The sequence below is a fragment of the Rhamphochromis longiceps genome, linkage group LG20 (genome assembly GCF_057381845.1).
Source record: "Rhamphochromis longiceps isolate RC_006_pf linkage group LG20, R_longiceps_female_GT1.1, whole genome shotgun sequence".
NCBI lineage: Eukaryota > Metazoa > Chordata > Actinopteri > Cichliformes > Cichlidae > Rhamphochromis > Rhamphochromis longiceps.
In genome coordinates, this window is record NC_140576.1 from 29,125,422 (window position 1) to 29,153,389 (window position 27,968).

Below are 27,968 nucleotides of genomic sequence, written 5' to 3' on the forward strand. Positions count from 1 at the left end.
CAGGCAAACCCAGTGATGTTTTGATTGTGTGATTAAAACCACACACACGAGCTGTACGCATTTAGAAAGTACCTGAGACAGTCGCACGCAAACCAGGAGCCAGACAAACCACAGAGTCTGGAGGGGAAGGACGCCGACAGTTTCTTAGCAGAAGCACGGCTGAAGGCGGAAACGCCAGCGACCACAGAGCCAACTGTCAGCACGCTACAGCGTGCCAATCATGCCAACAGTACTGACACACACAGCAACGCCACACAGGCGGCACAGGAAACTGAGTTCACTTTCAAAGCTCCCTGGTAAATGCTGAAAAGGGGCTCAAATGTCAGGTTTCCCCACATGACTGCACCAGAACAGATTTACCGTTTCTAGTTTGCCAAAGACCCTCTGTAGCCTTACATAAGACTGAGGGGGTCTTTGGGGGGGGAACCAAGAATCGGACAGGTATGAAAATGGCCGCTCACTGACCAATTTATATAAAAAAATAAAAAATAAAAAATAAAAAAGGAAGCCATCACCTGGGACCGTCACTCAGATAAGAGAATACTTGCACCACTGTGTAAGGATTCAAAAACGAGCTGCTGTACAAAGATAGATGTTGTGATGGTGACCAAAAGGAAAAAGCTTCACTGCAGATAACAATCACCCTCAGGAAATGCACCACTTCCTTGTGTTTGGTGTCGGAGGGAGTGAAGTCATTAGCAGGTGTGGATAAGAGTTCAGTCATAGTTTCCAGAGCGTAGCATGATCACCTACACCAGCCTAATGGCAGACTGACTGCAAACGATGAACAGTCTGAAAGAACACGATGAGTTTACTGGTGAACAACCTCTACACTCTTATTTTAAAAGTTCACCTGCTGTTAACCAGAGGCCCAAAGACCCATCAGTCAGCAGCTTCTGTAAAGCCTCTCAGCCTGTGGATGAGAGTCTCCAACAAGTTTCAATGACCAGTCCTCAGTGAAAGGCTCCATCATTTTACCTCCATTTAGATTAACTGCAGATGATGCAGTCATCCTCAAAGCCACCTTAACTCAAAGCAGGTTTTTGCTTTATATGCAAAATCTGTTCAAAAGTGAACGGTTGCTTATTTGTAAAACACTTGTGACTGGTCACAGTGACCAGCAGGAAGCAGTGCATTTCCCTCCAAAAGGCAGATAACTCTGGTTAAACGTTAGCTATGGGGAAAACATGATTGTGCTTGAACTGTGTTCCAATATCCAGCTTTTTTAATGTTACTCCTTCATTATCAGGTCACCTGTGGAATGCCGAGCCAGTCATCAGCTTGCTGCATGGCTTCACGTGCGTTGTCCACTGGTTTTGTCTGATCCCACTGGTCCCAGTCAGGACACAGACCTGCAGGAATAAGAGGTCAGATGGATTCACTATATGAAGCAGAAGGGTTCATTTATAGTACTGGCTGTACTGATTATGACGAGTATAAGATCTCAATGAGAAAAAAAAAAGTGTTTAATGATATTGAACTTGCTAGAAATGCTAATGCAGAGTGGACATTTTTCCTGATGACATGTATAAGCTCAGCTAGCTCTGCATTTCACCACCGAGAGTGGATCTGTCGTGTCTTTGCTAATTTTCTGTCATTGCTCCATATTTTTTTATTAACACTTGCATAATTTAAAATCATGTGTCCTGGCTTCAGAGGGCTCCAACACTCAGATGTCTTGACAATGAGAGCAGAAATCCCCAATATGGTCATCTGAAGCATACAGCTCTGCCCCACCCAGCCACTGTTTAAGGTTGCACTGAGGAGCTGTGCCAGGGCTGTATAAGATAAATAAGAAGTTTGAGTAAAAGCAGAGTAGATCCCCTTTACACAGTGAAACAGCATTTCTGATTAATTAGACATGGAGTGCTTCCTGTTATAGCCAGTCTGTCTAATTAAGGACAACATGTTGACTCCAAACTTGTAGCCTTGATGATATCCAGAAGATAAAGGCAGAATGTCTAATCTCTGCAGCAGTACGTAGGTGTGGGCAACTCTGGCTCCCAGACATGTCTGCCCTTGAATGATGAGCCTGTCCTGGAAATGCGGCCATGTCAGCAGTTATTTACTTGCTGGTAAGTCTGATGGCTGTCATTTCAGGACGCTGCAGTAAATCTGTTTGCTTCTGTGGAGGCCTCGTCTCCAGCTTGAGGTTGCTGGTGAGCCATAGCAACGCCAAACACTCCAAGCATGTAAACAGAAACCTCCTTTGTCCCCCGACAGAGCTCTGTACCCCCCTCTAGCTGCTCATCATCACTCTTCCCATCTGTTTTATTGACACGTGAGAATATCATGCTTTCCCCTCACCCAACCTCCAGCTGTCAGTCACTGCTGTGTGTTTAATGTTAGACGTATGAGGCGAGGTTGGCGTGCAGTTTGAGTGGTAGTGTTGCGTCAGTGCACTGCTTAGTTCCACAATCTTTAAGTCCTCTCTAGCTGCTGGACTGAAATGTGTCACTACGTGCCACAGAGACCTGCACACAGGTCGAGGACCGTTTCACACGTCAGCTTTAAATGAATGCTGAACTGTGTTGGCCTGATTATTGATTTTAGCATCTCTACAGACACACACCTCAGCATTTCTGCTGCTTTGTGACGGAGATGTTTTCTGTTTCACTGCAGTGTCACTTACTGTGATTGGCTCTTGTTTATTATTGTTTGCGTAGTTATTTACTACCTTTGTGTCTCTCACTTGGTGAGCCGGATTACCAAATGAGAGCAACATGGTTTACACAATCCCTCGGGAAGTGAAAGACAAGTCCCCTCTGGGGTCAGGTCAGGAAGGACTGGTGTCAAACTCAAACATGCAGACTTGCTACTGTGAGCCTGTGGGACAAGCTGAAAGTAGCTTCTCACCACACTGGTGTGATCGCTGAACACTCCAAATTTAATGATTCTTTATCGGTTAACATAAAATAAATAAGCGACTAATTTTTAAAATGGCCTGTATTTGTATAGTGCTTTAAAGCATGTGTCCAAGAACATGTTTAAAACTACTGAATCTTCACTGGAGCAGCAGAACATCGAGACAGGAGCCTCGTCTTTCTGAAATAGATGCATCTCGTTCTTGGTACTGGGCTCGTCTCAGGATCAGCCCCTAGCAGTAGGGTAAACACACCCACACACCCAAGACCCCAGAACACCTCAACACATCCACTGTTTAGCTCACCTGGAGCACAGCTGTCAACCAGGGCTCCCAGGGCCCGGCCGGTCTGCCAGTCTCTGTTGAAGTTGGTGATGGGGAGCTCAGGCAGCTTGTTCTGGATCCATCCCAGCAGCCTCTGCTTGGGGGTCTTCTGCTTGCCATCATCTGCCTCTTCCTCTTCATCCCACATGGGCATGGAGATGGAGTAGTGCAGGATCAAGGTCCAAATCAGACCCAGGATCAGCTTCAGGTTTCCATCAACAATGGCTTTAGAGTCTGGGGACCAGATATGAGTCACGTTAAACAGTCGCACAAAGTTCCTTTATTTTAGAAACCAGCTTAGACCACCATAAAGCAAAGCACGACTAGAAGGTCTCAGCCAAGGACATGAAGTAATCTGTACTTCAAATACTCAGATTCCTCCTGCTATCTAATGTTTGGCTGGATACATGCCCCTCCCCCTTTAAACATATTTCAGATGGTCTAATTTCCAGTGGTTGTCATAAGTCGAAGATGTGTCCATTCTTGGAGCACTGCATTTCAAAAGACATTAACTCAGAGCCCAAACCTTTTTTTAAAAGTAGGAGGATAACAGTGCAAATTAAAAGCCGGGTTTCTGACACTGGTGGACAGAGTGCACGTCCTCAAATGGCAGTACAGCAACACAGTTTATGGTTTGGGCCACCGCTGCAAAGCTTTAATATGAAAACCTTGGAGGATACGTCGAGTGTAAACGCATTTGTTTCAAGGACGGCAGATTTGACCACCATGTACCAGTCATGGACTTGTTAACTACCTACCTCATTATTGCTTTACATCAAAGGAGATTCAGTACATTAAACTCCAGGATGTACACAGAGTCCCGCTGACTCTGTAAAAACAGTCATTTTCTAATGGACTCTAGGCTGCTCCACTATTTACCCAGCGGTTGGGGATGGACTCATCTGATTTTGTGCCGGATGCCCTTCCTGATGCAACCCTCCCAATTAGCTGGGCTTGAAAGCAGCACTGGGAGTACACCAGCTTGGAATCCCCACAGACTGGATTTATGAAGACGCCAACCAATTCCTTTCATGGTGTTTTATTAACTCAGTGTGGATGACTCATGAGCACAGTGAGTTTAAGTGTAATAAATCTGTATATAAATAAAATTGACCTTTTATTTGAACTAATTTTAATTTCACACGTCTTTGATGCATTTTTGCAGTGTAATAAAACTTGACCATTTTTGAAACTCCATTTGTGTTAATGAAACAGTGACGCTGAAGCGTGACAAAGACATGAAATTCATCTGAATTAGAGCCTGAACTGTCTGAATTCAGACGATAGCGTGAGAACTTCCAGAACAGAGAGTGCCATGATGAATGCAGACCTGAATCACATTAAAACTGAGACACTGACACCACCACAACCACATACTGCTGCAAGCTGAGTAAAAGGTGATGCAACCATAAGCTAGCCTGGGCATGAGCACACATACCGGCCCACATAAATGCTACTGCATGCACATAGCTTGCACAAGAAGCAAGACCAATGAGTCCTAAGATCAGGCCTTGAGGAACGGGTGTGGCGCAGTGTTTGTGCGTTTCCAAGCTGATGTTGATCAGATTATTAGTTAGAGAGGAAATAATGGGGCCAAGTTCAGATTCTTGGAAGAACCTGAGATCCAGTTCTGAAATACGAACAAAGCCCCACTTTTACGTGCAGTGTTTTTGTTTTGCAGGGTTTGGGAGAGCTTTAGTCTTCATTGCAATCTTAACTCCCCACCCCTGAATTTACAGCTACACTGGAATAACTGTTGGTGACAGCAAACCAGCCTCAACCACAGTGACACCACCCGAGCCCTTTGCTGGAGCTACTGCAGCATTAATGGTCTTCTCTGGGAGTCAGCGAGAGCGTGAGGATGCATGATGCAGATAAAGATGAGGAACAGAACAGCAACAGGAAATCTTTTCCCCATAACAACCTTCAACAAGTCGAGCTGTTTGTGCACATGCAGAACTGGGACAATCTGTCTTAGCTGGCTGCTCGTCTGAATCCATGCGCCAACAGAAAAGCATGCTCTCGAGCAGCCAACGCTGCTCTACATGACATGTCAGCTGCCTTCTGTTTGGCGTGGGTGGGTGAGAGACACTCCATAGGGGTGATCAAACAGAACTGGATCAGATGCTTGGATGGCCAGCTACTGTGGGAACTTTGAGAAAGAAGCAAAGAGGCAGCGGCGGAGGGGCGCAGAGATATGTTGCCTAGGGACAGATAAACCCAGGACTTATAAACTGTTATTAGTACTGATAGCAGAGTCTGAATAAGACCACAGGTTGGTACATGTAGCAAGAATGCAGAGCAGCTAAGTAGAGGCGTGTCAGCCTGCCAGCCATCCCAGCAGAGACACAACACTACTAGTTTTAGTACTTGTACAATTAAGAGAACACAATCTGCTGCTTTTAGTTCAACACGACAGTCCCCTATAAAGGAATATTGTTAGGACTTCATTCAGCTCCGAGTCTGTGTCTTTGATTCATGTCTTGCACACACAAAAGCCACTAAACATTCAAGGAATCTGCCAGCATTCCCAGCAGAGCACAGCTCACCAAGCCTGACAGAGCCCATATATGGACACATGCTGCCACAGACTCCCCCTCTGCTGACTCATACACCCCCTGCAACAAGCTTGTGTGTACCACGGAGGCTACCGTATGGAGTGTCTGTGGTCCCTTTACTCCTAAAACTCCCATGATTCATTGGTATGGCTCATCGTTACTGCAGCAGCCCCTCCACAGCCCTCCTGTGGCATTACATGACATCATCACAACCCGTGACCTGTACCCTGACCTGGTCTCAGCAACGAGACCACGGGGAGCGAGAGCGCTCTGCACGGTTCAGACTGTACAGCAACATCTGGAGCCGATTAGTCCTGAGAGCTTGTAAACTGAAGAACAAGCAGCAGTCCCGAGGCCTCTCCCGTCCATGTTATCCTTACACAATAATGATGAAGTGTAACCGTAGCATGACTGTCACCATCTCTGTACGTTCATAATATCATCTCCAGCTCACATGTGGAAAGGAATTTTAATGAAATTCTTAACATGTCACATGACCGTACGTGTATGTGTAACATACATATGAGGAAAAAAAAAAAAAAAAACATTAGTGAAGTCCCACTGAGAAACAATGGGACCATCATTTCCAAAATGAGCGTTATGTTGATTCACAAAGACTTGAAACTCATCAGTTTGATGTCAGAGTTCGTGGTTAATCTGGAGTCGTGCAGCAGAGGAAACAGAGCAGCTGCTGAGAATGTAACTGCAGTCACAGGGAGACTGAAGAAAAGACATTCATAATAAAGCTTAAAAATAAAGTCATTTGCTTTGTTCATGCTGGCCCACATATACCAATACACTAAATGTAATCTATTGTTATACAGAGTTTAGGCTAAAAGCTCCAAATGCTGAAATCTGTGGCCTGCAGCTGTTCTTCCCCTCCCACTTCTTCCTCTGACTGCACCAAGCCACACTGGAGCTACTACACTTCCTCCTCTTCCTTTCTACTCCTTCCACTCATCCTCCCTCCCCTCAGCACTCCCTAAGCTGGGGGGAAGGAAAAAAAAAAAAAAAAAAAGTTCCTCCTGGTTTTTTAGCCTTAAAAGGGCAGAAGCACACTGGATTTGGCAGGGCCCCCCCACCACCCCCAATTCCCTGGGCTCTGGTTACAGACAGGGAGGGGAGGAGGCAGGACGGACAGGGAAAGGGAAGGAAAGAGGCAGAAGGGGCGGAGGTCTGAAAGAAAGAAAAAAGGTGCAGGGAGTGAAAGTGCTGCATGGGACATTTTTATAAGGCTGCACTGACAGCAGCACACACTGAGGATGGGATGTGTTCATCTGAGTGAAGCAAGCAGAGAAAATGGCCTTGGACAAAAGGATGATCAGGAGGTGAGGGAGGACATGGGTACCATGTCAAATGATGGAACACAATACAAGCGTTTCCTGGAAACCGCTGAGAAGTACTATTAAAGTACTGATTATTCCCTCGATGACATCGTAATAAGAACAGTAACATAAGACATTATCTATGAAAAACAATGTGTCTGCTGTTTATGTGCAGTTTAAATGTGTGCTGGAAAAAGTGCTTGTTGAGTTTGAACATGAGGCATGGGGAGTTGTGGCAGTTTTCCAAATATGATGTAATGGAATAGCCAGAATACCTCTGGACTGAATGGGAACACACTCTGCTAATTCCAGGATCCACATGACCAACCCCCTCTGCCTGTGCAGACAGGAAGTTGTGCTAATGATAATGAGCTGGCAGGAAGTGACCTATTTTGACCCAACTGAGTGGCTAAGAGCTTATCGCAGCCCGACCTGCATTCCTCTCTGCCCTCATCACCAAAGGCTCTCCTTTCCTTCATCGTCATGTTTCTGAAAGATTACATTTAAGATCATAACATCCGAACACAGCAGGCTAAACTGGTGAGTGAGCGTTCCCAGTGGAACTGTGCAGCACTCATGTTATGACCAAAACAGGAGTTTTCCGGGTTTTGGGAGTAGCTTAACTTCAAAAAGGAACCCACCGCTCGCTGAATTCTGCTTATTAACATGGTCCAAGTTTCAAATAGTTTTCCACCAAGCTGATAACTGATGCAGCCACAAGCATCAGTGTAGCTTCATATGTTGGCTAATGAGCAATAAGACTGAATGTGCCAGTTTGCTCCATCTAGCAGCTCAGGTGTCACTGCAGCCAGGAGAATCTGACTTTAACCAAGGAAACGTATCCATCTCCATCACATGGCTCTTTAAACACCTTCTCTTTGGTTAATGTCAGAGATCGACAACACTGGCTTAAATTGGCACCCATTTCCTCAGGTTATTTGTAGAGCCATGGTGCCACACTGTGTGGACATCCAAGTTGCAAAAGTAGAAACATGGCAGAGGGAAGTTAATGTTTGACAGTATGAAACTTAATTGTGCAAAATCACATATCTGTTGTATACAGCAATTACAAACATCTTTACGTGCTTTGATGTTTCCCAATCATCTAAGGAACACGTGCAAGCAGCACCTTACAGTTGTAACAAACTTCCTTAAATGCTTCATCGTCCTGGGATCACTTCTATAAAACTTTTCATTATCATGGGACAGCATAACAGGAGGGAGCAGCTGGCTATTACTACACAGGCGTCTGTCTCAACCTGCTTACCTCCACTACCAGCAGACACAAGGAAGCTGCAATTTATGAAGATGATTCCACACCAAGCCTGGAAGAGCTTGGCACAACATTCACTCATGCACCGTTTCTGCATTTTCTGCACAGGCTCAGTCAAGTTCATACAAAGCAGGGTTTCAAATCTGGGTTTGGCTGACGGGCTGGAACAGAGATGCTGCCGACATGATTATGATGGAGAATGAACCTCTGCACAAACAGAGGAATATTTGATGAGGACAACAAGTCTTAATCTGCTGAACAGCTAATGTTTGTTAAAGCTCCATTTCACTTAGACACAAATAGGATGAAGCTTGTACAAACATGGGTGTGATGAGGGCAGGGGAACAATCACTTACACCGTCTTTGCACAAGGATGAAACAGGAATTTCCTCACAACTAAAGATTTATACAGAAGATGCTTGTAAGATGTTCTATAGTCACAGCAAACTAAACAACTGCATGAGATGTGCTGTTGGATCACTGCTAACACCACTGCCTGCTGCTGGCAGCCTCTGTGACTGAACCCATGTTAGGTCTTTGGATTCATCAGTAGTCATGAGTCTGCTGCTGCTGCTGCCAGATCATGTGGGGCTTTGTCAGAGAGATTACCTGTTAGGCTGGAGCCTGGTTACAGTGAAGTCTGGACTCTGTCACTGTGGCTGTATACCATGCTGGCCGAGCCGTGCAGGAACACGAGCGATGCGAACCACACATGCAAAGGCACCATGTTTACAGCTGAAGGAGCAAACAAGGTTTGGCAGGAAGAGTCTCCTTTAACCATTTATCTCCTGTGGATTTACTGTCAGCAGGCCCATTTGACAAGTTCTGTTTAAGTGAAAGCGACTCTTCTGGTTTGTCCTACAGACAAAACTCAAATGGTTCAGCAAAGATCAGAAGACGAGCTTTACAGGCATGTTTAGTGTCACAGTCACAACTAGGGCTGGGCCATATTATACCGTTCACGGTAATACCGGTATAATGTTAGGCAACGATAGGAAAATGAAATATCGCGATAGAATGGGAGTAAAACGCGCATGCGCAGTGCCTTTGTTTTCATACGCACATGGCCGATTGTTGAGTGAAACAGATGAACCAGAATTGGTTTGTAAAAATGGTGCAACTTCCGTGATGTGGAACTGGTTTGGTGTTTGTCCGTCAGATACACAACAAAGCACATTTTTTTGCAGAACATGCAAGCGGCCGTTGTTATTGTCGTATTTGTCGGACTAAGATGCTCTTAAATCTGGGAGTAATCTGGGTCCTAAACTCCTTATGCTTCAGGTCAAACGAACACTGCAGCATCACCAAGAGTTAACTGTCTAAATTCTTTCATCTTTAATAAAACGATCAGCATTGCTGCTTTACCAGGTGTAACTATAAAGTTTAACTTCCAGGCATCCATGAAAACAAAATGTATTACATTTAACGGAGTTAGAAGTTAGCAGGAAGTTAGCGGAAGTTAGCGCGCTAGTTTCGCTAGTTACCTAAGCATGATATAGCATGTTCTGACTGAGAGTTTTCTGAAAAAAATCAAACGTACAGCTCTGCTATCACTTCCAACATAAATGAAGACAGGAAACTAAACAGCAGTGACGTTTGTAGGGTTACTGAAGTTGGGCTAGCTAGTATATAATGATGTGCTACGTGATCGCTAGCGACACAGCTATATTAGCATAACATAAACAGTGAAGCTGGAGGACGAACACTAACACTTTTCCACTTATAAAAGTTAACGTGAAGGTTCCTCATGGTTAGAGACAAATGCAATCGCATGGCAGGATGCTGTAAACGGACCAAACTTCAGTCAGGAGAACAACTGAGATAATCCATCCACAATACGAGGTTAGTCATTAATATACTGCAACAACATGGGAATAGAGCAGCTGCCAGAGAATTCAACATTAATGAATCAATGGTACAGAAGTGGAGGAAGCAAGAAGAATGAGTTTAATAAAGTTTGATTTATCTGACTGCTTTGTTTCGCTTAATGTGCCTTATAATCCCGTGCACCTTACGGTCCGAAAAATGCATACTGCACACTGCAGTTTAATGTTGCAAAGCACCTATTTTTAACTTCAGTGGATATTATACATGGTTGTGCTCAGTATATGTCAGCCCATTTCTACTGGAAATGCCTTTTGGTTAAACTTTCAGCAAGGAATTTGCATTTGCACTGTTACATTTTTATAAAGCTTTAATGTACATAAAAACCAGCTTCTTGTTTAAGTGAAAATAAATGGAAGGTTGTCTTTTTGCGCTAGTAATGTTGTGGAGTTGTATTTTGTCTCGCATCAATTATATCGTCGGTTATATCATTATCGCAAATTTTCAAATATATATCGTGATAAATATTTTTGGCCATATCGCCCTGCTCTAGTCACAACCTACTGATGTCTGAACACACAAAGCAGAACTGACCATCTTTGCTTCACATTTCGTTTTTCAGAATATTTACATTGTTCCTGAAAAGTGATGATTTTTTAAACTTTACAGCCAAAGATGTGTAATAAGTCCATTTGACCAATATTATTATTGGTTAATAAATCTGGGAATCTTAGTCTGTTGCTGTAAGGTGGATTAAAAGACACACAGCATCTCTATGGGAGATTCTGCTAGACTGATTTTGTTAACCTTTCAGTAAAGTTAGCCTAAAGGGAAAAAAGAAAAACCATCAGACTAAAGCTGACACGCTGCTGGTCCCAGTGTTGCATTTCCTGTGCAAAGAAGAACATGACATCTGTAAGAGGAGCGTTTGCCAAACAGCCTGGCTCAGCCGGTGAAGGAGAGCCCTTTGTAACAGAGCTCAGTACCGGTCGGCGGTCGGCCCTCTCCAGATACATCTCCTGCAGCCCATCCACGGAGCCTCTGCCTTTAAACCAGCAACATTAGTTTCAGCCTCTCTAATGTCGCCCTTCCCAAAAAGCAAAGTTCATTTATTTTACTGTCAGACTGAGGCAGCATGCTGAAAGGTGACAACCAATCTTTAGAGAGGTTCAAAAAGCTGACTGTAGAAACAGTGACACTTTCTGCTGCTGGTGCATCTCTCCTTCATTTTGTGTCAGAGTCAAAAATCTGGCATTTAAAAAAAAATAAATAAAAAAAAAATGATTTGACAGAACAGAAATCCACTGCTGGTTACAGCACGGTGTTTGTCAATTCGTGCTCTACCTGCTGCTGACATGCAGCCAGAGTCAGACATTTACATAAAAAAAGAAAAAAATTCTTGAAATCCTGCTGATGCTGAAAATATCAGCTGTCAGAAAATACCAAAGTACCGAATATGATAGTTCTGTTTTCACAAAATGATTATCCCGTCTCTTATTTGTAGCCTGCACTCCATTAAATCCCTGTAATACTTCCCAGTTAGAGGCTTTGAGAGGGCGTGTACGAGAATGGGAGTTTGTGCTGACGTTCGCTCTTCATATTGAGAGCAGAGTGAAGCCCGAGTGAGAAAGACAGAATCTCACACATGAAAATCTCAAGCAAGCACAGTAGCCCAAAATAAGACTGTGGATAAGGACAGCCAATCAGAACAAAGTGGGCTTAAAGGGGGAGGAGTCGTTATTCCAGACAGAGCTACACCAAGGCCGTGTAGGAGATAACGGTTAATCACTCGGAGCTATTCTAGTTTTTATTCTTGGACTGAACAAGTTATAGGTCACGTACTGAACGTCTGTCGAGTTCAGTGAGGACACGTTTGCCTTTTCCTCCAGTGCAACGCTGTAAAATAAGAAACACTGGACACCTGCGTCTCTGGGGTTGGATGGACTGCTCCACAACACACACAGCTGTTATTTGGAAACTGTTGCATTTTCAGTAAATGAGAAAAAGACAAGTGAAAAGAGAAATGAAAGAGGTGTGGCCATCAAGATGCAAGATGAAAGGAAACCTGATAAGTTATCAGCGAGAAAATATGCTGAAAACCCAAACTGGGCAAAGAACAACAAGAATAAAGCCCAGAGAAGCAGAGAGCATGTGCATCACACTGAAGAGATGTCAGTTTGGCAATTTGTGGTGAGCCTTGCTGCCTGGGTGTGTCCACTTTCTGCAATGAAAGGAGGAAGTAAAAGAAAAGCAGGCTCCTCTCTCATCTTCAGATGAAATGAGTCAAAGAGCAGCTAAGGATGAGTGAGTCAGCAGGAGGAACAAACAGAGGCTCACTCGTGCTTCGCCCTAAATACCAGCAAAGCACTGCTTTCAGTAAAACACAAACTGCTGCATGTATTGAGAAAATGAGGGTGATGTGTGTGAAGAGTGTATCAGATGTGTACTTTAAAATTGTCAACCGCAATTTCTGCAGCAGCACCTCCCAAATTTAGAGCCACCCATCGTCTCCCCTGCAGAGCAGCTGGAGGCAGGAGCGTGTTCATGGAAACCAAGTGAGCCAGACACCAGAGATGACAAAGACCCACTCATGTCTGAGTCACAGAGCTATCACGCATTTCCACCCACAGACTCTGTAGATAACACTGTTACAGACTGTCTTTACTCCAGGTGATGAGGCAGCATTGCATTTGCTCTTACAGACCCTGCATAATGAACTATAGTGAGGACTCAGCTGTGTGACATCTGCACTGTTCTGGGAGAAATATGAGAAAGCAGAACATCAGTAGCGCTGTGAGCAGGCATGCAGCTGCATGTAGGCAGAGCCAATTCAAACTTTATGTCTGCTGCAGTCCAGCACCAGCCCAAGCTCTCCCCACCACATCAACACACACAGTAGGTCTGGGGCAGGCCCACAGAGCGTGGCTCTCACAGGCCCGGCCGGCTCAGGCGGTTGAAAACACCCCACCCACCGACCCCACAGCACAGTCAGACCCCCTCCTCCCAAAACAATCGGCCTCAAACCTGAACAGACCGAGACAAAAGCCCTGCGCCCCCGGTCACCCGAGGGAGACGCCTGCTGCCTCACTGAAAACCCTTTCAGAAATGCTGGTGCGCGTTTAAACACTTCTGTTACAGAAAATATTCTAGTGGGCTCCATAACTGGTTTTCCTGCGCCCCACGGTCGTGGGCTGCTCTTAAAATGATCACCATTTACTACAGTGCAATCAAATGTGACCACTTCTTTAGGAACAGCAAACATTTCCAGAAGCCTGTTGGAGTAAAGCTGGATCAATCACGCGTCCTGGCACTCACACACACTTATCGGACCCACCTATGGACACCAGCTTGATGTTTTCCTTGTCCAGGAACTCCAGAGCCACCGACACGTTCTCCAGCTGCATCTGGCGAAAGGTGGGCCTCTGGTTGTACTTTCGGAACATTTTCTTCTGAGACAGGACCTCCAGGAGCCCGATGAGCCGCAGCCCGTCGCTGAGATCCGTCTGCAGGTTGCCGATCCTCTTGTTGACGCATTTCAGGTGTTCGTTACACCAGCGGGTGAAAGTGTTCTGCTGTATCTTCTTCCACGGCGCATCCTCGGCCAGGTCTTTCTCTGTAGCGGGCATTTCTGCGTCCTTGTCCGCGGAGAGAGCGTTTGGAGCGGGCGCGGCGCTCTGGTGGAGCCGGGGGTGGGAACCACTCATTTTTATGGTCTCGGCTGTCTCCTGGTTCGCTGGCTTCTCTTTTTTTCCTTCGCCCTGGGTGGAGTCTTCTCAATCTTCCCTTTCTCACTTTCTAGCTCTGTTTGTGGAGAAAAGAAAAAGAGCAGAGAACAGTTACTAACAGCCTAGAGACAAGTTTCGCAAAGAAAGTAGGCGGCTGAGGACGGAAAGGGACGAGTCAGCTTCATTATCCGTGTTACAATCAGGAAAAAAAAGGGGAAACAAATACGAAGAATGGTATTTAGCCCCGTTAGACTGTGTCCCAAACTTATGCCTGGCTCAGCTAAGGAAACCCAAATGTCCTGTGTTGGGGCGGTTGAGGTGTAAGAAACCTGAAACTTGTTCACATTCTAACTTTACGCCATGTTTAACAGCAAACGAGCATCTCGCTAATTTTACTACCGAGTTTAACTCATTGCAGTCAGAACAGCTGCTCTGTGTTTGAACATTTAGCCATTTTTAACGAAGACAGTCAGCGGTGTCCAGAGAAAGAGCTCCGGGCTGACAGAAACCTCAAGCTGCAGCTTCAAGTCAGAAGTACGAGTAGTCTGAGAGTCATTGTTCGGTTTGTCCTCCGCTGAAGCACCTTTGTAAACAGGCTCCTGTCTGAAGCTAACAGTCATGGGTACATTAAACTGTCCCCAAACTAATGGACAGCGCTGGCTACACCAGGACAAACACCAATGATCATAACCATCAGGCCACAACGTGCCGGCAGTATTGTGTGGAGGAAACAACGACTGTGATGTCACTGAAAAATCAGAAAGCAGTGAAATTACCTCCGTAGTCTTTGTAATGTCTTCATGTGTGTTTGTCAAAGACTGTCCTTATCCTGGACCTCCTAGCGTCCCATTGTGGGACTATGTGACAGTTTGCACACCGTTAGTTCCTCCTGTGGGTTTCACCTGCTCCCTTCTTTGACCTGCCCTCATTAGAGCCTGAGTGATTTCACCTGCTCAGCCTCAGCTGTTGTTTCCTTCTGTGTTTTAGCTCCTTTTTACTTGTTATTAAAGTTTTTATTTGAATACCTGCAACTTTGTTTCTGTCCGTGTGTGCTTTGAACTGTATCACTGTGTCACATATGATAACCTTATGTTTGTCTCACACCTGGTTGTGCTCCTGTCTGAGTTTCCAAAATGGTTTCAGACAGCAAACAAGTTTAGCTGAATCTAACTAGCATTATTGCTATAGCTCCCCCCAAATAAATCCAATAATCAATGCTGTTATTATGATTCAAATTTACAAAGTACAGCTGCTCTGTAAGCTGCAGTGGAGTGTTTCTGACTGTACGTCTTCTAAGTTTTCTCTGCAGTTTTTTGCTGTTTTTAAAAATGAAGCTTAATGGTGCCATAAAGTTAAAACTCTTAATATTGTCATCTTAATTCAGTTTTTACAAATACCCACAAGTATTTCCTTCGAGGACATAACACCTCCCCCCCCCCCGGACCTTTATCCCTAATGCTATGCTGTGGCTACAGAAGCAGAGGGGCTGTTTTCAGAGCTCGACAAACAGATTTTCCAGCAGACGTACTGCACGGTCCCTGTGAGGATATGAGCTCATCTTGTGCTCGGGGTCCCAGGCGAAGTAAATATTTAAGCTATCTGGAAGGATAAGCAGATCAGAGACTCACTGTTGTTTGTTTGTGTGCGTTGGAATGCATTCAGTGTTGTTCAACTTTCCTTTTTTGTGCAAGCATGGACAGTGTGCTTATTTGTGCATTTGAGCGCACAGTGTGAACCTCTGCCTTCGTCTGTGTGTGACATCACTGTGCTGTGTGTGCAGCCCCGTCAGTAAAGACAGGACTGTGGACCAGTGTGCTGTACTGGCCCAGCAGCGTGATCACAGATCAGCTATGTGCTCTACACTAACACATGTTAGGCTAATGATGAAGTCTGATAAGAGCCTGGATCGACTGTTTTCATCACTTTGTCTTCTGCATTGGAGACACGTGCTGATTGCTCTTTTTAGGATTACCAAAAAAATATGATGGCCAATATTATAACGAAGCATCAAGCAAGCTTTGAGGTGAACAGTTGGCAGCTGTCAGCCTGGCATGGTGAGGTACTATACTGGTCACCAAGGAAGCTTACAGTTTCTCACCAGCTCCATGCACGCTGCTCTGTGACTGCTTTGACCTTCAGAGGTAAGGAAGTAAGCTGATGGCCAAAACTGTTCTTCCTCTAATGGGCACAGTCTCGAAAAGCTCGTCCCTCCACACAGTTTGCTTGATTTCATAATAGAAATAAACACCATCACAGCCTGGTGATGGAGGTCTCTATAGTGCTAGTTTCTTTCATAAAAACTGTACAGTGGGTAGATCTGATCCATTTACATTTTGTTAAGTGTTAAATCAGACGTGGGTAATCCACTGGTGTGCTGGCACGGGCAGATACCTGTGAATGGGACGTGTTGACTATGTGCTCTGGTGTCTTTTAAGCATTTTTAAGGGATCATCTAACAAAAAAAGATCTTTGCTGATGATTCGCGATGTTGCTGCTCCACTTTTTTTCACCTCACCAGCAGATATGCGTGCCTGCGCATTGCAGTGATGCAGTTCATGTATGCAACTGTCTAACCAACCGTACTAACCATAGCTGATAACTTAGCAGTCCACTTAGCAGTCTGATGCAAATATGCTTCTAAAATGACTCGTTCTTATATAGCGCTTTTGTACTCTTCTGAGCACTCAAAGCGCTTTACACAACTTGTGTATTCACCCATTCGCACAAGCACATTTTTCTAGGTGCTTTCTAAGTAACATTCACACACACTCATGCAATTTGGGGTCAGTATCTTGCCTAAGGATATTTGGCATGCAGACTAGGGGAAGCCAGGAATCGAACCACCAACCTTCCAATCAGTAGATCGGAAGGTACCACCTGAGCTACAGCCAAGCTATAACATGAAAGCTCTGTGCTTTATGCCATCAGATGGGTGCTTCTTGTGGTTTTTGAATGAAATTATCTGACAAATAATAAGTCTGTACCACTGTTGTGGTGCAGTGCAATGTGTCAGAGGTTTTTGTTAGTCCACTCCTTCACATACAACTTATGGTTGAAGCTTGCTAAACAGGCTTGTTACTATTAGTTGGGAACTGGGCACTTCACCCTTTAAAGGTGAGTTTAAATATGGCCACTTTTGGCTCCTCAAAGCAAAAGGCATCATGGTGGTGGCCAAAAGTCTAAAGTACAGCATTCATATTCACATAAATAAGATACGGACATATTAGCAACTTATTTCCAAAGTGTGACCAGCAGGACTGAACAGGACGTTTGATGAACTACCAGATTTGTAGCTCAGTGGTTTCTGTTGCTTTGTAGTGTCCAACATCTGATTATGTATTCTAAGCAGGACGTCAGTATTATCTGTGTACCCTGACCTTTAAATTCCTTTTTTTCCTGTGAGTAACACACCAGCAGTAGCTCTACAGATGGGCTTGGATGTGACTCTGCAGCTTTTTGACTAAATAAGGAGTTCAGTGCCAGGAGCCAAAGTGCGGCCAGCAGCCATCAAGAATGCTTGGCCTTTGTGTGTGTGTGTGTGTGTGTGTGTGTGTGTGTGTGTGTGTGTGTGTGTGTGTGTGTGTGTCTGGTCAAAGGAGAATCTGAAGAATGCTCTTCACCCCCATAACAACCACGGAGCCTCCAGACTTAATAACACCCCAATAAAAGCGTCCCGTTAATGCTACACACACCGAGTGGCACCAGCATGCTTCTATCATCCTGTGGTCACTTAAAGAATCGAACGATACAATTAGATCGTTTTGGTTTAATTGTGTAATTCACATCATTTTACAGTGTGCAATGTGCGACAACAGTGGCAGAGCAGAAAACAGGCCAAATAAACACAATGTACCAGAAAGAAGAAGTGAATAGATGCTTGGAGTGGAAAGGCTTGGAGGGGGGTAATCTGTGGTTTGTTCATGCCAGAGAGCTCAATGAAGTTCTGCCTGGAAGTAAGTGAAAGCCGAGAAAGCTGGCAGAATATCCAGCACATATAGAGGCCTATTGTTCCAGAGGAATTTAGAAAATAAACAGGAGACAACACGCAGGGCGGGACGGCAAGAGCTCACCAAGGCAAGACTGAGTTCTCTCGCTTGTCCTTTGTCTCCCCCTAGCATTTGATTATGGTACTACACTTCTCTGTCCTGGAAGTGTTCCAATTATTTGCTTTTTGGATGTATCCACTTTTTATACTGATTGTTGTGACATCATCACTGAGTTCAAATGTACAGCAGCCTCCTCTGCTGAGTGCTGTTGAGGACTTTGCCACCACCACACAAATTTAATTAGAAAATCACTTAAAATCACTTCATTAAAGTGCCCAAAAGCTGCATCAGTGTTAATCTAACTAATGCTCAAGATAGACTGAAAAATGTGACATTCATGCTTCTTACCCACACATCAGGACCTCAGTTTAGACTCTAAGCTCAAAGACAATAAGGTAAGAACATGAATGAGTGCTGTAAAAACACAACCTGACCACGTCAGTGTTGAGAAAGGATTTCAGTGAGCCAAATCCAACAGAAGGTTGCAGAACTAAATGTGGCACTGTTATTCTCTGCTTGTGCAGGAGGCCTCCAGCCAAAGATCACAGTGAGTACAACAGGAGTATATGCCTCATTCCCTGAATCGGCCGAGACGAAACCCAGAGGCTGTAGTGCTAAGACAGAGGTACGAGTGAAGACCTGAGAGATGAAAACCACTGATTTATGGAACAAATAGAAGAAGGGAAGAGCTTCGGATGTCTTGTAGTATTTTTCATCAAATAGTCAAATGTGAAATCTATCGACCTGTCTATGGGGCATGGTATATATGTGTGTGTGTGTGTGTGTGTGTGTGTGTGTGTGTGTGTGTGTGTGTGTGTGTGTGTGTGTGTGTGTGTGCATGCGTGTTTGTGTGTGTGCGTGTGTGTTTGTGTGCGTGTGTGTGTCTTCATACAAATATCGAATATAAGCTCTAGTCCACAGAAAGGTGTCGACTCAGTCTCCACTTGAGTGAATCTTATATAGCTGTATAGCACCAGCCTGTCCCAGCTTCAGCTTCTCATCACTTACCCCACCCAATCAGCCACAAGCGTGAGCAGAGCAAAACTCAGCACAGGAAATGTAACACTGCACGCGATAACACTGCCAGCCACATTACATGCAAGACAGTGTGGAGACAGCCAGTCAGAAGCAGAGATTACACCTAAATTATGGTTTTCCCCTCCAGTTTCTGTAGACAGTGTGGTAACGGTGGCACTTGTTAGCTGAAAGTAGGACAAGACATGTCAAATAAGGACACGTTTGATTGAGATGTTTACATCAGATGAACCACACCAGCATCCTCTTTTGTCTTCACAGTATATACATCTTTATATTTATGAGAGAGAGGCAGAAATCCAGTCAGTCTGAGTAGTACCACATTTGCCTGGTGTTTGTCTGCATGCAGGTGAATCCATTTGTAAATCATAAGAGGAAGTTATAAGCCTCGAAAGCATCAACAGTTTAGCTTTCATTGTCCTTTTTTAGTTGGCGTTGCAAATACTAATAGCTGCACAGAACAGGAAGTCTTTGGCCTGACATCTGTGGTGTGCTGGCTACACCTGACCCAAACAGCGGCTACTGACCCCGCCGCTAAGCCATGCTAGGGGAGGCATGCTAGGGGAGGCATGCTAGGACAGCCATGCTAGAACAGCCATGCTAGGACAGCCATAGGTCCTCAAACTGTGGAAAAGCTAACTCGCTTAGCTTAATACCTCTCATTTTAGTGGATTTAATTGGATCTTTGCCTTTAAAAAACTTTTTTAACAAAAACAAATGTATCTATAGATACCTATAGAAAAACTTTCTGAAAGTTGATTAAATATAAAGACAGTGGGTGGTATGCAGAAGTCTTAAGCTGCCACTCACTGGATATATTTTGCTAGGAAATTAACTGAGACATCTGAAAGTGAACATATATAGAAACACAGTATATGAGACAAAACCTGAGAATCCTAACGAGCTTGGAAGGCAATATTTGGTGTGATCAGCTTTATTCAACACAGTCTGAACTCTCTTATTCAAGCCTTCTGTGATTTCCTTAAGTAGTATTTAGGAGTAGTTTCTTGGGGGACGTTTCAAAGTCTTCTTTACAAACCGAATGCTGTTCAAGGTGACCCCACGTTTCTTCAATAATGCTGAAGTCTGGAGCCCAGTCCACCACTGTGTATTTCTCTGTTCAGCTTTGCTTTTACTTTGTTGACAGTGTGTTTGGGATCGCATGCTGAAAAATTAAGCTGTTGCTAATCGGATGCTTTCCAGATGGAATTGCATGATGGATCAACATCTGATGGTAAGGAGCCAGACATTCTTCTCTTTAAAAAAGACCCTAAGTCTGGACCACCAGTCCCAAACCATGACAGAGCCTCCACCATGTGTGACAGACATCTGTAGACACTCACTGTAGTATTTCAAAATCATGGTCATCATCTCATCAAAGCTGTTTCCAATGATTTTTAGTCACGTTCTTGTGTAATTTAGCATAATTCAACCTTTAGAATCATTTCCTTTATTCAAGAACGGCTTCTTAGTAACTACCCAAACGGTCCAGTGTCAGCTCTTTGCTGGATCTTTTCCTTTCTTAACGATAGGACTATGACATACTTTTCATCTGCTGTATGTCGTTTTTCAGACCTGATACTTTTTTACCCTCCACTCATTTTTTTGTTTTGTTTAAGGCCACATAGCTCATCAGTTAGTTCAGAAACACCATTTGATTCCTGACCGAACTCTGTTTCCTGGATCTGCTACAGTGCCTAAAGATGGTTTAACAGATGAACAGCATTACAAATGAAAATGTTACTATGTGTTGTCACACACTGGTTCATTCTTAGCTGCCTTTTTTATGCCTGATTGAATCATAGGTCACAGTGAAATGGCTTAGAAAAGGTCAGGCACAAGGACTGGGCTGAAAATGAAAGACAAAGCAGCCAATGCCCACACACTAACATCTGAGACGTACTCCCTTAAGGACCACTTTAAAAAGATCACAAAAAACAAAATCGAATAAAATGTGGGGGTGGCTCGAGACTTTTACTGTAGGCCTTATCTAACCATAATATTTTTGCATGAAAAACACCAAGTCTGCATACATTTTTCTGTTTTAGGGAATTTAAGTTTTAATATGTCATCGAGTTTGCATTCACATGGCAAAAGCTAAACTTTTAAATTTGCTGTAGAGAGGGGGGGGGGGGGGGGGGGGGGTTGATTTAATTTAAATCACACATGTTGTATGTGACAATTAGTAACCAGTAAAAACCAAGTAAAGGTGATGTGTCTGATACAGGTCAGCTGAGGAGCTCAGAGTTTGTGTAGAGCACAGGAAGCCCACAGTCCTCCACAGCGCTTTAGATGAAAGCTCAGTAGGAATGTTATGACCTCACCGTAAAATCACCTGCCAGAAAAGCTTTAAAAAAAAAACTGGTTACATTTAAGAACAAAAGAGGCGCATTCAGGTCCTGCAGTCTCATCACCAAACAACCATCATGACAGCACTTTTCTGTTTTTGGAAGCTTACTGGTGAAGTGGACATGACTGTCTGGACTGGACTTAGATTATCTCCTACACTCTGCCATGAACTGAAAAGAACGTTTGTGTTTATATAACTGTATATAATATGTCTATAGGCAACAGTTAGTTCTTTAGAGGCTTCTTGCAAATGCTAAGTGAAAGGACACTGCCACACTGTAAACTGGACTTGGATCGGAGCGTTCAGTTTGCTTCATCACAACTTATAAATAGTAAAGTACTGATACATAGATGTAAGCCTCCCAGTCTTCCAGTGGCATGTGTTAATGCTGTTGCAGTTTAATCTGCAAATGATGTCAAGAACAGCAGAGCTGAAACTAAAGAGAAATGCTGCCTTGCTTGTATGGTTATTAAATGTGGATAAATGAAGTGTAACGAAGGTCATGCTGTCCTTGAACATGGGAGCTGCGTGAAAGCTTTCCTCCCATCTGGCCACACTTTGAGAAGCCGCTGACCATAAGAACCAAAACATGTTGCAATGATGTGCATCAGGTGTAGGCACTCAATGAAACTGAAGCTTTATTATGATTATTACCGACTGACTGACAAATACTTGGCAGGCATCTTTTTGATAATTGCCAGACTCATTATTTTTATGTTTTCATCGATCAGTTTTCCTATGCCAGCTATCACAGGATGAAAGGTGTGGTCCACTAGGAGGGGTCTAACCTTCACACTGCATAACTTATCGTTTCTTTTCCTTATTTTGAGAATTAGATGATCATCCAGCTGTGTTTCTGAAATGTGTTACGTGAAAATTCAACCATTCTTCTGAACAATATCCAGATTAGATCAAATGAGTCGAGACTGGAAGGAATAATTATTTCAAGAGAGAGTAAACTCTGGGACAGGTGCACTTTTAGAGCTGACTTTGCCGTTTCGAGTCTTCAGTCGGGCTGCTGTCAGTGGATCGCTGATACTTCGGGAGGTCAACACTTGGGTCATTTTCAAACGTCCTCAACGTAAAGTGGACCGGGCGGCGCGCGTGCTCTTGCGGTTTCCCGCTCCCGGCGGCGGAGGGCGCACGCGGCCACCACTTGCCCCCCCGGTAAAACAGCACCAGTGGCCGCGGATGACCTTATTTGGTGTGGAACCCCTAATTGTAACACCGGGGAGTCCGCTGCTGCGGTGCACGCGCGCAAAAACCAGCAAATAAAGTTTACACGCAGGAACAGCGTGGGGCTAATCGTGGACCACCAGGGCAGCCAAGCCCCAAGCGCACCCAGTGAACCTCCTTCAAAGTTTAACAGGAAAACCCATTCACCGCACCCGCGGCAGAAGCAGCGGACACTCACGGCTGAGCCTCTCCAGCCCGCTGCAAACATACCCACGGAGCTGACACAGAAAACTTCAGCACACATGCCACGCAGGAAGCCTCACAGTGTGAGAGGAGCCTCCTCACATCGGGACCGAACTCACCTGTGTGCTGGAGCCTGTGATCTTCAGTCGTCTGTGTGTGCGTCCTCCGCCTCTCTGTCCGCTCCGTCTGCGCGCAGATGTTGCTGTGGTCACAGAGGGTGTGTTTATGTGTGTGTGTGTCCGTACCGAAGTCCCGGAGCTCCCTCCCCACGCTCAGTCCCGGTGGGGGGAAATGGGTGTATTGGTACTGGTGGCGCAAAAGAAAAGAAAGAGATAGTCCCTCTGCTCTTTTTCTCTTTTCTACCTCCACCTCTCGATCCCCCTCTCTCTCTCTGTCTGCACCGTGAGAGCCTTAATTGGTAAACGGGTAAAGCATCAGAGGTGCTGGGGGTGTTACTCTCTCTCTCTCTCTGTCTCTCGCTGTCTGCCTTTTTTACTTGGTGACGTCACGACCGCGCCTGGATTTTATAGGTATGATGTCACCGGTCTGTGCTCTGCTCTCATCTCATCCACTTTTATTGTATGCTGGTGTGTGTGTGTGAGTGCGTGTCTGTGTGTGTGAGTGCGTGTGTGTGTGTCTGTGTGTGTGTACGTGTGTGTGAGTATGTCTGTGTGTGTGTCTGTGTGTGTGAGTGCGTGTGTGCGTGTGTGTGTACGTGTGTGTGAGTATGTCTGTGTGTGTGTCTGTGTGTGTGAGTGCGTGTGTGTCTGTGTGTGTGAGTGCGTGTGTGTGAGTATGTCTGTGTGTGTGTCTGTGTGTGTGAGTGCGTGTGTGTGTGAGTATGTCTGTGTGTGTGAGTGCGTGTGTGTGTCTGTGTGAGTGTGTGTGTGTGTGTCTGTGTGTGTGAGTGCGTGTGTGTCTGTGTGTGTGAGTGCGTGTGTGTGAGTATGTCTGTGTGTGTGTCTGTGTGTGTGAGTGCGTGTGTGTGTGAGTATGTCTGTGTGTGTGAGTGCGTGTGTGTGTCTGTGTGAGTGTGTGTGTGAGTGTGTGTAAAGCTCCACATCCGTCTTGCCTGGTATTTCTGTGTGGTCATATGTCTTTCAGGCCCTGCTCTCTTTCCTTTTATCTGTTATTGTTAAGCGAGACTGAGGGAGCTGAGTTTCTCTGTCAGGTCCTGCTCTGACTCAACATGGGGAGGTTGTATGTGTATGTGTGAACACACACACACACACTGTGTTTCAGTGCTCTCCAGCTGAGCATTGGCTCAGGAAACAAGAATGTTCGGCCTCTGCTGTGCCCTCTACTCACAGTTCATCAGTCTGGAGGGAGGATGGACGGAAGGGGAGGAGGAGATAGAGAGGTTTAGGGAGGTGAAAGTGAGAGTGGAGTCAAGAACGGAGAGAGTGTATTATGTAGGGAACATTAGGAATATCTTTTAATAGTTTTCCTAAGCGTATTAGAACATGTTCTCCATCCATACATCAAGTTCACTTTCTTCCACTTATGTAAGTTCAGAGCCTGTCACAGCTGTCACAGTGGAAAAGGATATCTTCATGTATTAGGAGAAGTGTGATCTGCATAATGGTGGTATTTTCTCTATATTGTCTTCCTAGAAATGGAGTGTGAGAGAGGACAGGACCTAGATGAGAGGGAGCCGAAGGAGGGAGGTTACAGAGCTTTACAGAAAAGCTCAGTCTGTGCTTTAAGGTCACAAAGTCCCATCTGTGTGTGTGTGTGTGTGTGTGTGTGTGTGTGTGTGTGTGTGTGTGTGTGTGTGTGTGTGTGTGTGTGTGTGTGTGTGTGTGTTTACTGCTACAGATGAGCCTGCGGTGAGGTAACTGCATACACATGATGTCACTGATCGACTGGACCAGCTCACAACTGCAGACATATGGCTCTGATTAATACATACTGGTTCACACACGCACACATACATGCTTGCAGACATGCGCATATAAGTGAGTGGAAGACAGATGAAGCAAAAAACAAAGGTTTCGTTTTAGGGAGAAAAATCTGTGTCTGTATATAAAACATGAGTGTAGCCACTGTGACATCATTGACTGAGGTTTCATTCAAAGCCTTGAGATGAATGTTTTCACTGTCAAGATCTTTGTGTTCTGAAACGCTAAATGGTGTATGAGGCACACTAAAGACATGCTTTATATTGTAAGGTAAAAACTCTACAATAAGACAGAGAAAACAAAGAAAACCCAACAACCCCATATGAGCAAGCACTTTGGCGACAGTGGGAAGGAAAAACTCCCTTTTAACAGGAAGAAACCTCCGGCAGAACCAGGCTCAGGGAGGGGCGGGGCCATCTGCCAAGACTGGAAGGACGACAAGCTGTGGAAGAGAGCCAGAGATGAATAATAACTAGTATGCCTGCCATTCTACTTTTAAATACTCTAGTATTGTCTAGTACAGTACAAGTGCAAACTGTTCTAATAGGGTGATATGGTACTACAAGGTCATTAAGATAAGATGGGGCCTGATTATTTAAGACCTTGTATGTGAGGAGCAGGATTTTGAATTCTGGATTTAACACTTTGGTATTCAGTAAAACGATGAGAGGGTTTGACCTTTGACCTGGGGGTTGGTGCCAAATCTGCATGTGACAGAGTGCTAGCTACTGCTAAGGCTATTGTCATTTTTATGCATTTTTAATGAAATAAGCATATTTAAAAAATATGCACATGTTCAAGAACATCTGAATCCTATTTTTAGTTGTTTAATTGTTGTAATTCATTTACTAAATCAGCCTTTCTTGGTTTGTTGCCTCAGGGCAACATTGTGGAGTTAGGTCATTGTCTTTAGGCAATAATGGTTAAGAGAAATTTTATGGGAGGAAAGAATTTGATTGGACAGTTAAGGTCAAAAGGTCAGCCCCTTGGTGAGGACAGTGAACTGGATGAGAGTGACAGCAAGCAGCAGAGGTCCCCAGAATCAGGTCTGAGGAACAGTTCAGAGATGAGGGGTCAAGTCAGGGAAAACATGATGTGAACCCCAGCTGAGTTTGTAAGTTTGCCCACCATCAAAGAAATGATCAGTCTATAACTTCAGGGGTAGGTTTACTTAAACAGTGAGAGAAAAATGAATTTAGAACTTATTAGAACATTATAAATTCAACATGTGCATCGGATTCAGTTATTTTATTTTTGATGGATGGCAACCAGAAAGCTAAAATTGAAGCTCCTGGCTCTGAAATCCAGAATTAATGAGTGGCATCACGGTATCTTTTATAAATACTTCATGGTTGATTTCGATATGATGGACCATTACTGTGTTGTGAAATGAATTCATCGTCATCTTTGTTATCTGTTTGCAGCTACAGAAATAAATGACTCATAACTGGAAATACAGATCTCAAGAAAGACAGCGCTGATCCGATCTTCTTCACACGGTGATAGAGGTCTGATTAAATCAGTGAAGAGTGAAAGCTGATATGAAAGTGTGTGATAAAATTGTGGAAAACTCACAACGTCACTGAGGAATGAACGAGCTCTAATGCCACACGAAGGGCTTCTCTCTTAAAGAGTGTGACAACTGGGCACCAGACTGTAAAAGAAAAGATAAAGTTTTTCCTGTCGGGCTGTGTCTGACACACTGTGGGCTCAGCAGCTGTACCTAAACACTGTGACTTGTCCTCCTTTAAAAGGAGCAGGGCTGGCCTGACTGCTCCTTTTAAAGCAGGACAAGTCACAGTGTTTAAGTACAGCTGCAACTACACAGACCAAAAATGTCACAGGCAAAGAGACAGACATTCCCAGTGGGAAGGGACCGCTGATGAGAAAAGACGTACGTAAAGATAATGTGTTTGAGAGAAAACAGCGAAAAATCAGGAATGAACAAGGACAAAGCTTCAAAGCTGAACTCTTCAATTATTAAAGTGATGTCAGTAATGGTTACTTTGCAGTTACTTTTCATCTCTTGTTCTTGTACACACGCATATGCACACACACACACACACGCATACACACACACGCATACACACATACACACACACACACACACGCATACACACACACGCATACACACATACACACACACATGCACACATGCACGCACACACACACACACACACACACGCATGCACACATACACACGCACACACATGCATGCACACACACTCGTAGAGCTGGACAAACTGTGCACATGTAGTCCTGCACACAGACCCTCGGCCTGAGCTCTTGGACCCATAAAAAGTGCATTAAAAGCCACTTGCAGGTTATTAAACAAATGTGCCTCTTTACTTGCATTCCTTGTTCTCTCATCTAGCTCCCCCACTTTCCATCTGAGTCGAACTTAAAGGATGTTACACGTGCACATAAAAGCGGCTCCCATATTAAAGCCTATATTTAGGTACAGAGTGGATTTTAAGACCAGCTGAGGCAGAACAATGCATAGTACAATGGTAGTACATTTGAATCACTGTCTATTTGCTAACAGTTTTTAACATTTGCACACAGCTGGATTAGCAGCTGCAAAACGAGGATAAATTGTGATGGTGATAAATTGTGATGGTCAAAGCCTCAAACACATTGTGCTTTGGTTCTTCTCTGTGCCAGCTGCAGTCTCACAGTGTCTTGTCTAAGGGCCACACTGTATTCTTTAAAAATGAATTGAATTGAATAAAAAATTATTGTCCACAGTGAGGCTGCACATGCTTTATTAACTGAGCACAGCTTTTCAAGAGTCAGCTGGTAGAGGTGAAGGCCTGTTCTGGGAGAAAACATATTGTCAGGCAATCTGTAGAAGACTTGGGTTCACAAGTTCAATTTTATTTTATTTACATAGAGCCACATCATAAAAACAGTCGCCTTTGCAAGGTAAAGACGCTGCAATAATACAGAGAAATCAGAGGTAACTCTAAGAGCCATATAGTCTCCTATCAGCAAGTGCTTCAGCGACAGCGGGAAGGAAAAACTGCAGAACCAGGCTGAGGGAGGGAGGGGGGGAGGGCAGGGAGACAAAGACGCGCTGTGGAAGAGAGCCAGACAGGATTAAATGCATCACGTATTGTATAAACATGTTAATGAAGTGCAACAGCTGACTTTGTTAATGTGTTTTATCCTGAAAGAGGAAGATGACGAGTATGAAGAAGAGTCCTGCATGTTGTGAAGCAGGACATGTTGTGACATAAGAGGATGTTAGGGATGGGTTGAAATGGAGGCCAGTTATTAGGCGTGGTGGCCCTCAGAGGGAGAAGCAAAAAGAAGAAGAAGATCA

The 27,968-nt window shown here is 44.4% G+C and overlaps 1 protein-coding gene across 5 annotated transcripts in view; it reads right to left on the reverse strand.

The window, feature by feature from the left end:
* The window catches only part of flna (filamin A, alpha (actin binding protein 280)), a 43,809-nt gene extending 20,657 nt beyond the window's left edge, over positions 1 to 23,152 (reverse strand). For 4 of the 5 annotated variants that reach the window (XM_085394168.1, XM_085394167.1, XM_085394165.1 and 1 more), the window contains exons 1-4: positions 22,862 to 23,151; positions 13,502 to 13,968; positions 3,170 to 3,421; positions 1,255 to 1,352 (exon numbers count right to left, since the gene is read on the reverse strand). In XM_085394168.1, the coding sequence (XP_085250294.1) occupies positions 1,255 to 1,352; positions 3,170 to 3,421; positions 13,502 to 13,871 (720 nt within the window). In that variant the 5' untranslated portion in view covers positions 13,872 to 13,968; positions 22,862 to 23,151. Of the gene's footprint in view, positions 1 to 1,254; positions 1,353 to 3,169; positions 3,422 to 13,501; positions 13,969 to 22,861 lie in introns of all 5 variants that reach the window. The other variant, XM_085394166.1, reaches the window with a different exon arrangement.
* Between the last annotated feature and the right edge of the window lie 4,816 nt (positions 23,153 to 27,968).